We start from the raw sequence: 14,887 nt of genomic DNA on the forward strand, positions 1-14,887 counted from the left end.
TGAAACTGACATATTTGTGATGAGAACTATTATTGTTTTTAGCCCCTGAAACTGAGTTATAACAAAGGTTGTCCCCATTCAGACCACATGACTTGTGTAATTTTCAATCAGGTAAATTGGGCCTCTTCAGAGAATCACAAGAAAGGTTTCACAAACCTCAAGTGGATTATGACCACTGGGGACTAGAGCAATCACAGATGTGGAATAACTGGAATTACAAGGGACTGGTAGTATGGAGATATTGTGTGTATGAAAAAGGAAGTTTTCATATACACAGTCATTTTTGCAATACAAATGCACAGGCTGTCACTATGTATTTTGAATATACAGTACTAAGAACTGAATGTGGTTAAGTGCGAGAAAAAAAGAATGATCTCATGATATTTAGGCTAAATCCCCAAAGAATGCCAGAATAATAATTATTAAGAGGGAAAGGTTTCCTAAGGAATTCATTCTGCTGTGTTTTATTTTGTTGTCTCAGGGACAGAAGATGATACCACTGTCATCTCCTTGGTTCAGGGTTATTGGGCAGGATGACTGTCTCTTAAAGTTGTCTGCTTCTGAAGACTTTTGATGTAGCCTCAGTTTAATATCTCATGTGAAAGAAACCTACTGATTTGGATTGGCAGTTGTTTCCACAGTGACACAGAAGAAACAAAAATGGTGTCCCAGCAATGTTGTAAAGCATTTTTACATTGATGTATTATGCATTGTGTGTCCTCAAAAAAACACGTTGGAGTTATATCCTCCAGGACCTCAGAATGTTACTTCATTTGGAGATAGAATCTTTACATATGAAATCGAATTAAAATGCAGTAATTAGGGTAGACCCTAATTCAATGACTGGTGTCCTAATAAAAAAGAAAATTTGGCTACAGAGACATACACACAGGAAGAATAACTTGTGAAGACTGGAGTTATGATGCCATAAGCCAAGGGAATTACCAGAGCCAGAAGAGAATCCTGGAACCAATCTTTCCCTGTGATGCATCTTCAAAGGGAGCATGGCCCTCCTTACACCTTGATTTTGGGTTTCAGACTTTCGGCCTCCAGAACAGTAAGACAATACATTTTTGTGTTCTAAGACACTGACTTTGTAGTACTTTGTTACTGTAGCCCCAGGAAACTAATACAATATATCTTCTAAACGACACACTTCCTGGGTTGAAGGTCATGCAAATTTTAAGAGTTGTTTCCTTTGAAGAGGTAGTTCATCCCTGCTGTGCATAAGACTGAGTAAAGGAGGTTAGTTTCTGACAGCATCCAGGTAGGTCTGCATGCATCAGTAAAGTTTTTCCTAGTGGCAGAAGGTGTCTTGTAATGATCTTATAGAAAGTCCATGGGGGCTCTGAGGAGAGGACTACATGGTTATTGATAGTGGGAAAATGTAGACCAGGGAAAATTAAATGTTTATGAAAATTTGGACAGTGTCATCTTCAGTGTCTCCTTTACTCATTCTACTTCTCTTTAAGACTGGTGTAATGCTAACAGTGAATTTTCTGGGTTAGTGGAAAGATCTAACAGAGTTTCTTTATGCTTATTCTCATGAAATGAGTATTTCCATTTGGGAATGTATGGTTTAATATTTTAACAACTGTGACAGTGTTAGCTCTTTGGCAAGGAAAAGCATCTATCTAGCCAGAAATTTTTAGCAACAATAACTAATGTGTATACATAGCCTAAAGATTTAGGCAGTTGTATAAAGCCCATCTGTAAATCCTCAAGACTGTTGAGTAGAGGAACTGAACCATGCCTCACCTTAACAGATGTACCTGGATTATGCTTGTTATCTACCATTACTTATTTAATGCAAAAGCAATTTTTTTCAATTCTATAACGTGAACAATCATAGAATAATTTGACCTGGGTTCATTGGTGGGATTGTGGTGCCATAGGGCACTAAATCCCAAAATTGCCAAAATCTATCTTTATGGAAAGGGGGTCCCCAACTTTGCCTTTCAGAAGGTTGAGCTAATCACTGTAAGTCAACTGTAGCCAGTTTTTGAGACAATTCTTCTGAAAGTTTGATGGAGAGAGATGTCCATTTTAAAGCATCCCTTTTAGCTGGGATGTGAAAAGCAGCTCATTTAGCATGTAACCTTGCGAGAGCATTGCCCTCAGATTTTGATCTGCGTATGCACTTCTATCTGAATAACTAGGATCTCCTTGTGAGTTTTTAATCACTTCCACTAAAACATTAATATTTTTCCACTGGTAGTCAAAATATCTTAAGAGGTCATAAATCCTTCCAGTTTTCATAACATTCCAAAATCATGAACAATTCTTAAAAGCACATCTGTTCTCTTTTTATCTTTTGTCACAACACAAGCTTTAGTCAGAGCTATTAATTCAGCTACCTGGGAAGATAGAATACAATGTAATGAGCAGCTTTAATGGCTGCATTTTCAGTGGATATAGAAAGAAGGGGATGCCATTGTCATTTTCTTAAAGTAAAAAACCATCTATAAACTATATTAAATCAGAATTAACTAAAAAGGTGTTTGTAAGGTCTGACCTGGCTATGCTTAATTCCTGAGTTATTGCTATAGTCATGTTTTCCCTTCTTGAAGAATTCAAGTTATAAGAGTACAATTTGAACAATGGTAAATAGTGATGCACAAAGAATAAAAGGGCTTCATAAATGTAAAAGTTGTTGATAGAGAAATGTCGAGTGTTGCCTAGAAGTAACACTGATTGCCCAGTACATGCAAACCACAGAGTTAGTGAAAAGCAAATGCCACATTGGCAGAAGCTTTCACCAGTTTGGCAGCTGCTGCCACCTCCTGCAAACATGAAAATTGGGTTAGACCTTAGTTACAAACCAAGGGATATGCTAAGAGACAATAAACAGACTTCTCTTGAGTTAACATTCCCAATGCATCATCTTGTCTTTCTTGAACAAAAGAGAGGTTTTTAGATGATCAGGGATACCCAAAGTGGGATGTTGTTAAAGAGAACAATTCAAAGATGAGAAAGCTTCTTCTACTTTTATATCACACAAGAAAGTCTCAGGAATTGTTGTCATAGTAAGTTCATAAGAGGACTGAGCAACTTTTTAAAAAAATAGGTATTTATTGCTTGCAATAACCAGTCAATCCTAAAAATTTTTTCATTGTCTTTTTAGAGCTTTAGTAAAATGGAATTTTCTTTGTTTTGGTGTACGAAAGAAAATACCCATGTACTGACAGATCATGACTCAAATAATTTGTTCAGTTTCTTGGCAAAATCACTTTTCTCTAGATTCCTTATGCCCCTTTTCAGCTAATCTTGAAAAGAAAATGGAGTCTGTGAAATACTCAGATCAAGAGGGCACTGCAAAGTATCATCTACGTATTGTGTGAGAATGGACCCTCAAAGAAAAGTCATTTTGTTTAGATTGAAAACAAATTGATGAGGAGTCCATAAATCCAACATGTGGTATAGTAGACCCCTCTTATCAGTGGGACATATGTTTCAAGACCCCTAGAGGATGCATAAAACCATGGATAGTAGCAAACTCTATATACATATTATTTTTTGATCTGATAACCCAGATGGCTACTAAGTGCCTAAGACAGATAGCACACACTGCTGGGATATGCTGGATATGATTCACATTTCAGGAAGGACAGAATGAGATGGTGTGCGATTTCATCATGCTACTCACAACGACATACAATTTAAAACTTAGGAATCTGGAATTTTCCATTTAATATTTTTGGATCGCAGTTGGCCACACGTAACTGAAACTTTGAAAAGCAAAACCAGGGATGCAGAGGGTTGGGCAGGGGGTGGAGCAACTATGGTATATAGCCACATATGCTGTTAATTTTCCCACAAAAATAGTGAACAAATGTTAACTGTATCTACAAGTGTACTAAAGAATGCTGCACATACATCTACCACTATGAAATTGGATGACAAGACAGATTCGTATTGGAAACTACCAGGAATCTAGAAATTGTAATTTTATTGCTTACCCTGAGTTCTTGAATAAATGGGTATCCTTTCCTGATAGGCTTCTTAAACGGCTATATGGGAAAATTGCAAGGACTGAGATATGGCTGTCCTTATTCTTATAAAGACTCAATAATAGATTTTATTCCTGTGATTTCTTCAGGTTTGTGTAGATATTGGAATGACGTTGGTGGGGGGTTATAAGGATTTATTTGAACCTTACTAGGTCAATTGCAAATATTTCTCTCATCAGTAGAATCTTTAGCCTGAAGACTAAAAGTAGTCTGATCTAACAGTGCACCAGGAGAGTCCAATAGATGCAAAGGATCTGCTGTAATTGGGGTTGTTCCAATGTGCTGCCTTCTGGTGTACTTTAATTTCATAACACCATTACAGAGTAAGTCTCCATAAGTTAGTTGGAGCAATAAGTTAGTTGTAGTTAGTTTCACACAACTGAAATTGGGAAAAGTTACAAGTCTGGTAAAATCATAGCCTATCAGTGTTTGCTGGAAACACCGTCCCCAGTTATTTTATTGGTTCTCTGAAGAACAGACTGAGATAAAGTGATGAAATTTAAGGTAGAAAATACAGCATGCATATCCTCTAGGAATTGGAAGGCCAACCCTCAAATAGATAAAACACAGACAATGGGGTGTTACTGAGGTCCTTAGAGGAGTGTCATTGTTGGACCACTAATTTGACTTCACAGGCTCCTCATCCATTTTACCAGGAAGCTCCTTTTCCAGCACCCAGTCATTTTACAGATGTCATATTTCCGAAAAAGTTAAATACCTAACTACCATGTGTCTCAGTCATTCTACTCCTAGGTAGACACCTAAGAGAAATTAAAGTGTATGCCCATACAAGACTTATACACAAATGTTCATAGTAGCTTTAAGAGCCAGGCCAGGAGTGGTGGCTCACACATGTAATTCCAGCACTTTGGGTGGCCAAGGAGGGCTAATCCCTTGAGGTCAGGAGTTCGTGACCAGCCTGTTCTCATCGCAAAACCCCATCTCCACTAAAAATACAAAAATTAGTCAGGTGTGGTGGCATGCGTCTGTAATCTCAGCTACTTGAGAGGCTGAGGAAGGAGAATCATATGAACCCAGGTGGTGGAGGTTGCAGTGAGCTGAGAATGCACTGGTGCACTCCAGCCTGAGCAACAGAGTGAGACTCAGTCTCAAAAAAAAAAAAAAAAAACAAAGAATGCCTATCATGCCTATCAACAGGTGAATGGATAAACAAATTGTATGTCCATACAATAGAACATTCGGCAACATAAAGGAGCAAACTTTTGATAAATCCAACAACATGGATGAATCTCCAAATAATTATGCTGACTTAAAGAGGCCCAGACAAAAAAGCTTATAGTATATGATCCTGATTATATAAAAATTTTGAAAATGCATACTAGTGACAGAGAGCAGATAAGTGGCTGCCTGGGATTGATTACAACAGGCCATGAGGAAACGTTAGGAAGTGATGGTGATAGGTAGTTGATTGCCGTGGTTTCATGAGTATATACGTGTCAAGTCACCAAATTGAACATTTTATGTATGCTCAGTCAATTATACCTCAATATATCTTTTTGCAAAACCCAAGGTCATCAGGCCCATAAGTAGCATTTCCACCACAGGCCTATCAGCTCCATGGGTGATTCAATCAAGCGTTCTCAACGGGAATTACCCAAATGCATAAAGAGCACCCCATGTTAATCTGCCAGCAAAATGCAGATGTCCCACCTTTCAGTATCAGTCTTTCCTCTTATCAAACTCCTGGGGAGAAAATTAAGTCTACATATTAAGTTACCTTTCAAGTTAATGTCCAAAGACCAAAATAATCAAAACCCAGAATCAAATTCTCTCACTGTAATAAGGTAAAAGTTTAATAAAATTAAAGCCCTTCCCAGTTTCTTATTGGATTCACTCACAGGCAGAAATGTTCTTAATGCCTCTGAGGATTCCTTCAGCAGCTGCAGCCTGGCTGTCTCTTTTTGGCTATAGATACAACACATTCATTTGGCACTTCAGAAGTTAAATTAATTCAACAACTCTATGGTGTGCCTCAACTTACAAAAGATCTGGAGAGTTAATAAAACACCCAAGATAATTACAATACTTGCCTTATATCCACCAAACTTAAAAGGCAGTTATCCTGTACAAAATTATGCTCCCAGAACTCAGTAGTACTTATTGCCAAAGACTACATGTAGCAGAAATTCTATGGCAGGAACTCATGGATCAGTAGGAAGGAGGATAACCAGTGATGGCTTTAGCCTCATCAGAATGCCAGTCACATGAGCTGCACACTTACACTAAGTTGGAAGAAATTTGTCAGCAAGAAGTTAAACTTTTCACCATGCATTTAGCATGGCACTCTGTATCTTCTCTTTCAGAAAGTGACATCTGAAACACTGATGCTATCTAACCAAGTACAGAATTTGGAGTGGTCCAGTCCCAATCACCAAGTCAAAGGAGACCTGATCTTTTCCCAGTATGTTCAAATATCTTCAGATTCAAAATTTTCTCTTTTACACAGCATTTCAATGACTCTCAGAACAATTTAGACCTTGAGCTTTTCTAGAACTTTATATTGCAACCAAGGCACATCTGTCTTTAAGTTTAAAAGTAGCAAATAGTGATACAGTCATTAACATCTAGCATAGCTATGAATATTTCTTATATCATTAAATCCTTGCCGCGAATAAAACTGTTTTCTGGTGTCGACTTAGCAGCATCTGATGAGGCCTTTGCTGCTCACACATGCATATTTAATGTAGGCCAAAGTCAAGCTGCAGTAGCCTGCATGAGACCACTTGCACATGCCAGTGCCTTCGTTGATGCCAGCACCACCACAGTAGCTTGCTAAGCCTCACCTTGGGCTGGCATCTGGTGAGGACATCCATGAGGCCAGCATTTGGGTGAGCCCCTCTTCCACTTTGTCTTTGCTGAAGCCAATGTGTCTCCATCACCCTCACTCAAACTCTGCTTCATTGAGGTCTGCGCATATGTGCTTAAAGCCCAGTATTGCATGTTGTCTCCATAGAAATTACCAATTTCTCTGGACAAAGATACCCTAAACTTTTAGGTCAAAATCCCATGTGCCTTAAGTCTTAAAGCCTCTTGCCAAAACTGCAACTAAAAGCCTACTTCACACTTACAAAATCAAATTAATAGCCCTAATAGAAGCCTCTACAAACTACCAAGATCAAAGCTCTCGTATACATTAAGGTCTGAAACCAGAAACCATTAGCTATGGCCACAATTAAGCCTCTCTATTTCTATGTTGTGCTCCTTCAAATTTTATTCCTATTTTATTTCTTGATGTACTAACCCATACAGCACAAATTTCTAGATATATTTTTAAAAATATCCATCCCCCTTCTAACATTTATCAATGTAGCCTGTTCTTCACTTATAGTATTAGAATAGCAATTAAGAGTACATGCACTCTGCTGATAGCCCAGGTCCTCCTCCCAGACATCATTTATTACTTTACCTCCCCTAGGTGGAACAAGTGGGACAAGAAGTAAAGATAGCATGAGTGTTTGGATGACGGTGTCTTCTCCACATGGAAGGAAACAATAGGGAACTGATAGGAAGTATTACCTCCATCAATAATAATATATTCTAACTATTGATTAGATATTTAAATAATACCAAGCTTGCTTCCCTTTGTAACTTCCCTCATGCTATTTCACTTCTAATCTTTTTAACCTTGAAGGCTTTCCTCAAATGCTATTGCACACATGAAACTTTCTCTAATTTCTTAAACCAAACAAAACCTTTCTTCTCTGAGGCCCTGGTCCAACATTTTTAAAGTGTGGCGAGGAGCAACCACAGCAGAATCACTGGGGTTGCCTGTTAAAACATCCATTACTAAGCCCATCTACAGTATCCAAATTCCTTAGCGTAGGGTCCTCAAACATGCCTCTTAAGAAGCCTATAGGCCAGGCACAGTGGTTCACACCTATAATCTCAGCACTTTGTATGGCCAAGGTTGAGCCAAGAGGATCCCTGAGGCCAGTTCAAAACCAGCCCAGGCAAGGCTGAACATGGCAAGACCTCATCTCTACAGAAAATGTTAGCCAGGTGTTGGCACGCACATGTAGTCCCAGCTACTCGTGAGGCTGAGTAGGATCACTTGAGGCCAGGAGTCCGAGGCTGCAGTGAGCCATGATCACACCACTGCACTCCAGCCTGGGCGGGAGACTGTCCACCACCAAAATAAGAAAACAAAAAAGGAAAAGCTTCTTGGGTGCTTCATTGATACACTAAAATCTGAACCTTTTGCTTTATCTGATTGTCACTGATTACTTTTTCCCCTATTATATTATTACTTGGCACTTATTCCTCTACAAGAACTTTGGAATTTTAAAGAGTAACTCCTTAATATAAGCCTTGCATAAAGTAGCTGTTTAACAAAGTTGTTAAAATGAATATAACTTGACTTTCACTTGTCTCTCAAAAGGACTAGATCTCCTTCCATGTTTTGTTAAGTGTCTAGAAGTGAAAATGCACAAAAATTATAAAGCAATTTACTGAAATAATTTATCCTGCATCATGATGTGCTGTCTTCACCAATGCAGCCAAATTTAGGCTTTCTGGGCTGCTTATTTTAAATGCAATATAGGGCAATGCAAATTTCTAAAGCATTGCTTTTCTATGCAATGAAGATTAAGTTCAGTGTTATCTAAGCACTTTCTACTGATCTTGAAATGCAGAATAAATTAGTAGACTGAAAGAGCTCCCTAAAATCTTAATGCAATTTCAGACTGTATTTGCTATCATTTATAAAATTTTATTATTCAATATTTGGCAAGTATTATTGGTCAGCCCTTTTTGCTTACAATGACTATATATGTAGTCAAGCCTTTCTCATTCTTCTGCAATTTGCAAAGCATGAGAAGCAGTTATCCCAGTAGCTTATCTCAGTTCACAAGGGTACCAACAAGGGAGACAGAGATAATGTTCTTAAAGTATAGGGTCAATAGGAACTGGAAAGCTTAATTCTTGCTGTGACACTGTGGGGTCTCCAGCATTATTTAAAAGACCTTAGACTAACAAGCCATGTACTTCCATTTAAGGGAATGTTTATAAATATAAGACTTTTGAGTTCACTGCTTTATCAAGGTCGCTTTGTTATGTGGTGAGGGCAGTTTATTTCAGCACCCATCACCCTGTAACATGTACTTAAAATAAATAAAAAGTCCAAGGGGAGTCTTTGCCACCCTCATCATTAAAATAAATTTTAAAACAACATAACTGTTTACTAAATTGAAACATTTCATTGAAATGCTTCATTGATAGCTCTGATTCCTTATTTTAAAAAAAATTTATTTCTATATAAATCTCATATGGTACAAAAGTATTACATGCTTGGGCCTATCTTGCAAGTAAGAGGTTCTTTCAGTTCTTCAGGCCAACCTTCCTTCAGAGGCAAATAAATAAGAAACATATGTAGAACATATTTAGAAAATTTTTTACCATAATAAAAATATGTGAACATCCTATATTTAGCATAGTTTAGCAATCCAGTTTATGTCGACAAATTTAGTTCACTGCTGGGAGGCACTTGTCACAGAAGAACCTAATAGGCAGCAGATATTTTAACCTGTAGGAACAAAATGTTTAACATTTTTCTTGTATTTTTTGAAGAAGGTACTCCATTTGTACATTCAAGTTTGGTTGGCCCTTTTTAGTCTTTTTGTTCAATATTTTAAACACTTCCATTTTCTTCTTTTTGTACTGCCTTTGGGCTTCTTCTCTCTCCTGTTTTCTCCTCTCGAATTCCTAAAATTATTAACATATGTAACTTTCATTAGCAACAAACAGTAGATACAGTTCAGAAATTGTTTTGAAATAGCTATTACTAAGCAAACACTCTAAGGTTTGTCTCTTCTATTTTGCAAGATGTGCACTTTCTCCTAATTGAAGCAAAGTACCCTCTTTGCCTTCACATTATAACGACACATGGTATAACAGAATTTTCATGATCACAAAGCCCCAGCTCTATATAAAGAAAATTTTAAAAGGACATTAAATGTTTTACAGCATAATGGTCATTACTGCGCTTCATCTGATAATACTATTTCCAAAGGTGACAGATGGTTGGAAAAAGCATAAGGCTGTGCTAGTTAATACTGGTCCACTATTCCCATGAAGAAATTTTCCTGCTTTCTCCTAATCTGCCACCAGCTTAACAACAATGAAAACATTTTAGATGTTAAGAATTCTTAATTACAGATATTCTAAAGCAAAAACAAGCAAAATTACATATCATCTTTAGGGTATTTTTAACTGACACGTTATACTTTTTAAAGCTACAGATTAATAAAACTTCAATGCAAAAACAAGAACTACCACAGTTGCAACAAAACGACAATTTTGTTGAGACTATGGGTAATTCTGTATTCATTTGAAAAAGGTCTAATTCTGGTCTACAATTCTGGTTTCCTAAATAATAGAGTGCTAACTTTTGCTAAGCTAAAATAGTAGTTTTTTTTTTTTTTTTTACAGGCAAGAACACCTTTTTATAGTAAAAAAGTATTTTACTCTAACACCTCCCCTTTTGCTTTTACTTTCTTCAATGTAATGTTATGAAAATCATCTATATTTTTCTTAGGTCAGTGGTTCTCAAGTTTTATTATGCATAAAAATCTTTTGAGGTGCTTAACAAGTGCAAGTTCCTGGACCACAATCAAAGAAACTTTGTCCCAGATGTTCACAATATTGACCTATAAACAATGTGTTCAAAATCCTATTTTTGACCTGCTAGCATTGCTTGAGATAATACAAGCAAGGAATTGGAATAAGATGCAATCCTCTACCTTTGCTCAGACTACTCATTCATTCAACAAATATTTAGAGAGAATACTGTGTGCCCAGCACCAAGAAGCACAACAGGTATAGTATACATATTTAGGATAAATAAGAAAAACTATACTAAATATTTTTAAAGTAGAACTTACTTGTTTCTTAGCAGCACGTTTAGCTTGTACCTGTTCATATTCTTCTTGTGCTTTTTGATTTGATGTTTTCTTTTTATTTTTCTTTGGAATTGTAAAGGAGCTTTTAATTGGGGGATGAAGAAACAGAACTTTATTAGTAAAATGTCTGAAAAGGTATTAAAAACACAGTTGTAGCTTTTAAGAGTATACATTAAATAAAAGGCACAAATGAGGATTCTTAGAGAAATATTTCAACTAGGAAAAAATATAGAAAGCTATGAAAAATCCTAAAATGTTAAAAAAAAAAAAAAAAAAACTTAAAAGTAATGAAACCAGTATATGAATGACAGAAATGCCAGACTGAAAAAAGGATTAAACTTGTTGTTTAAGGGTATTAAGAAAATTATGTGTATATATCAACTTTAATCTCAAAGTTTTCTGAGCCCCTCCTCTCTATTCCATTTTACCTACTTAGTCATGAATCACCATATCTTGGACCTAGACACCATTTTGAACTGTTCTATCTTTAAGTACTTCTCATTTCTCTGAAGATGTCCTTTTTGCCAAGGCTAATCCAACTACTTGGAATTCCATTCATTTCCTCAGTATCCTTGATTCAGTAATAACTTTCCTCTGTCATTCAACTTTTCACTATATAATTACAATATAATATTTTAGTAGCTACTAGTCACTAGTGACTTTGGACTAGTGACTAGTGACTGCCTAGTCCACAAATCCAGAGACCTGTTCTCAGTCCTATTCACCTTCAACTTTATAGTACAGTAGCACACCCCTTATCCATGGTTTCCTTGTTCCACGGTTTCAGTTGCCTGCAGTCAACAGAGGTCCAAAAATATTAAATTGAAAAATTCCAGAAATAAACAATTCATATGTTTTAATTTGTACACCACTCTGAGTGTTTGCTTTAAGTGAAAAGGTAAAAGTCCTTGACTTAATAAGGAAAGAAAAAAATCATATGTTGAAGTTGCTAAGATCTATGGTTAAAAAGAAATCTTCTATACATCAAATTGTGAAGGAAAAAGAAATTCATGCTAGTTTTGCTGTCACACTTCAAACTGCAAAAGTTATGGCCACAGTACATGATTTAAGATGGAAAAGGCATTAAATTCCCAAGTAAAAGACATCAACAGAAATATATTCCAATCGACAGAAACTGGGTTTGGTACCATTTGCAGTTTCAGGGCATCCACTGGGGGTCTTAGAACATCTTCCAAACAGATAACAGGGGACCACAATATTTGATAGCTGACTAATCCCTACACAACTTTTCTCTGTGGACAGAGCTGTCACTGTATCTCTCTTTCTCCAGTCGTGAAAAGCTTAACTTCTTCAATGACAACATTTTCCCTGTTTCCACCCCAAAATAAACCGTAATCTTTAAAAGCATGTTTTACCTTCCTCATGATTTAAACTTCCTTACTTCAATTATCAGAGAATAACTCAAATCTACATTTCTAGTGCTAATCTTTTTCCTGAACTTTATACTGATTATTTAACAATATAATGATCAAGCCTACCAAAAGAAGTAAACTTTTTGTGTCTCTGCCTTCATCCCCAATTATATTTTCCCCCCCGTGGTCCCATTTCCTGTTATTTTTAGCGCAAATAGCTCATGACTTTAAAAGATATGGTTTCAATGAAGTAAAAAATTATGCTCCCAATACCCAGCTTCTTGCAATTTTAGATTTTAGCATTGTTTTTTACCTTGAAGTATGCAGCGATAGTTTTTTATAAGTTAACTCTTATAAAACCAAAGCGTCACGGAGCTGTGCATTTGCAATTGCAACCCATTTCTGGTCCTCTGCAGAAAATCCAGATTAATAGTAGTAGCTAACGCTCAAGAGCACTAACCACGTACCATATATACCCTTTAAGATCCTCATATACATTAACTCACTGAGTCTTCACAACAATGTCATGAAACACCTTAGGAACACCTGAGTTTATGTGAGTAATCCATTCTGGAGCTGTGCAACATGGCAGCTCTGAAGTATATATTCATTACAGTATTATCTTCCCCAATTTAAAGAGGACATAGTGTTATTTTTCCCATTTTAAATAAGAGGTCACTGGGACACTAACATGTTGAGTCTGGCTCTAGAACCCATACTGTTAATGACTAAAATTATAACACCTCTCAGAAGTTATTTTTCAAAAATATATTCATAACATATGGTCCAATCAAGTTACCACCTGTACTTGAGAGGAAGAAACCCAAATTCCAGAGCTCTTAATTCCCATTACGTTACTTTGTCAATTAAGCTAAACCAGCCTAATTCAGTTATTGAAGCTAAAAATAGAGCCTCCATGAAAATGTTTCCCTAATTAAACTGTGACTTCTAAAATGTGTTAAATAACAAAAAATCCAATTCCTATATAAATTATCCTATAGTACTTTTAAATAAAACGACACTTAAAGGATTTCAAATGAAGAAGATACATACTTTGCTGTTTTAATACATTGTTCTTCGGGCTGAGGCTGGTCAAAGCTACACTGATCTTCAAATAAAGCCTGGTCAATGCTACACTGTTCTTCAAGCAAAGGCTGGTGAACTTGTTCTGACAAAGGATGGTCGACTTTTCTTGTTTGCTTCTTAAGTCTTTCCTCTTCAGCTAAATAGAGATGTTTCAGATTATCTGGGTATCGATCTGTGAATTGAGATTCCAGTGACGTTTGAGCCTTATTTTCCTTCCGTAGCAATTTCTTGTAACTTTGCTGTATTCTCAGTTTTCTTCGAAAAGCAAAGCCTTGTCCTACATTGAGGAATATCATCCAAAATTACTTTCAGAGAAAAGAAGAAGTCGAGCGAAGAATGGAGCTGTTAATTACAAATGAAAACTTTTTAAATGTCATCACATTCAGATTCTAGGATTATGTTTTGCTTTAAAAAATTATTTCAAGCAACAAATTTAAGCTGATGGATTGCATAGCAAGTTGGCCCTTTGCAAAAAGGCAAGGCTAACAGTCATGCAGAAATCCAAGTAAGAATCTCAAAGAAAAACTGACCAGTTCAGATTGTTGCACAACTTGAGTTTACAGCTGTATTCACAAATCAAAACAAATTCCTTAGTTCATCTAAAACACTTAATCTGAGCCTTCAATAAATGCTTAAAAAACAGAAAAAAAAATGCCACATCTAGTATCTTACCTTGGACAAAACTGTATGTTTTCGAAAATGTTTCAACACTAAAGAAAAGGACAGTGTATGGTTGTCTGAAAAGCTAGCTGTTATCAGAAGACTCAATTTAACATTTATATATTCCAAGTGGGATCTAAGGGACCTTACAGACAGCAATACAAAAGGACAAACACAAATTAAAGTGAAGGCTGGAGGGCCTCGGGTATGTGTAATAAGGAAGAATTCGGAGCAGTGTTTCTGGCCCTGTCCTCCTCTCTACCCTTTACCTTACTACATGCGCAAAAGTTCACAGGGCCAGACTCTCTCTGCTCAGTTTCTCAGGAAAAATATAGGCAAAAAGTTCTGATGAAATACAGGGTTACGTCAGGAAAGACGTTTAAATAATTAAAGTTAGCAACACTGCTCCGTCTTCCTATCTAGAGCTCTGCGAAGCTCACAGCTTTAGCGGGCTCAGGAATGAATTCCCCTGCCCCAAGTAGGACCGGATCTGGTTCCTAAATCCTTCTTCCAAGCTTCAGCGGGTCTTGTATCCTAAGACTTAGCAAGCCTGAGGACTTGCAAATGGGTGCCTTCTTACATACCCTCGCGAACGCTCCCCACGAAGGCTTGCGGGTGGTTAGGCCGCCATGTCTTCTGTTTCACATTCTTATTCCGGTACCCGACCGTGGAAACCCCTTCACCACGCGCCTCAATACCACCAGGCCGCCACTTCGCAGACCGCCTCACCGGCGCCATTGCAACCGACTAACTGCGTCATCAGAAGACCACGACGGACGCCCACAAAATACGTCACCAAGCCGAAGCAATCAACCGCTCAGAAGGAATCCGGCTCGGAGCT

The 14,887-nt window shown here is 37.1% G+C and overlaps 1 protein-coding gene across 2 annotated transcripts; it reads right to left on the minus strand.

Moving 5' to 3' along the window:
* Positions 1 to 9,399: 9,399 nt before the first annotated feature.
* Positions 9,400 to 14,810, minus strand: CCDC59 (coiled-coil domain containing 59). 2 transcript variants are annotated; one of them, XM_032170854.2, is made up of 4 exons: positions 14,631 to 14,810; positions 13,354 to 13,663; positions 10,910 to 11,009; positions 9,400 to 9,731 (listed from the first exon to the last, which is right to left on the minus strand). In XM_032170854.2, the coding sequence occupies exons 1-4, from the start codon at positions 14,782 to 14,784 to the stop codon at positions 9,570 to 9,572; spliced, it is 726 nt and encodes a 241-aa protein (XP_032026745.1). In that variant the 5' UTR covers positions 14,785 to 14,810; the 3' UTR covers positions 9,400 to 9,569. The 2 variants fall into 2 exon arrangements, with proteins under 2 accessions (XP_032026745.1, XP_032026747.1); XM_032170856.2 differs by having other exon boundaries at positions 13,354 to 13,728; positions 14,631 to 14,691.
* Between the last annotated feature and the right edge of the window lie 77 nt (positions 14,811 to 14,887).

The sequence above is a fragment of the Hylobates moloch genome, unplaced genomic scaffold, assembly GCF_009828535.3.
Source record: "Hylobates moloch isolate HMO894 unplaced genomic scaffold, HMol_V3 SCAFFOLD_12, whole genome shotgun sequence".
NCBI classification, from domain to species: domain Eukaryota; kingdom Metazoa; phylum Chordata; class Mammalia; order Primates; family Hylobatidae; genus Hylobates; species Hylobates moloch.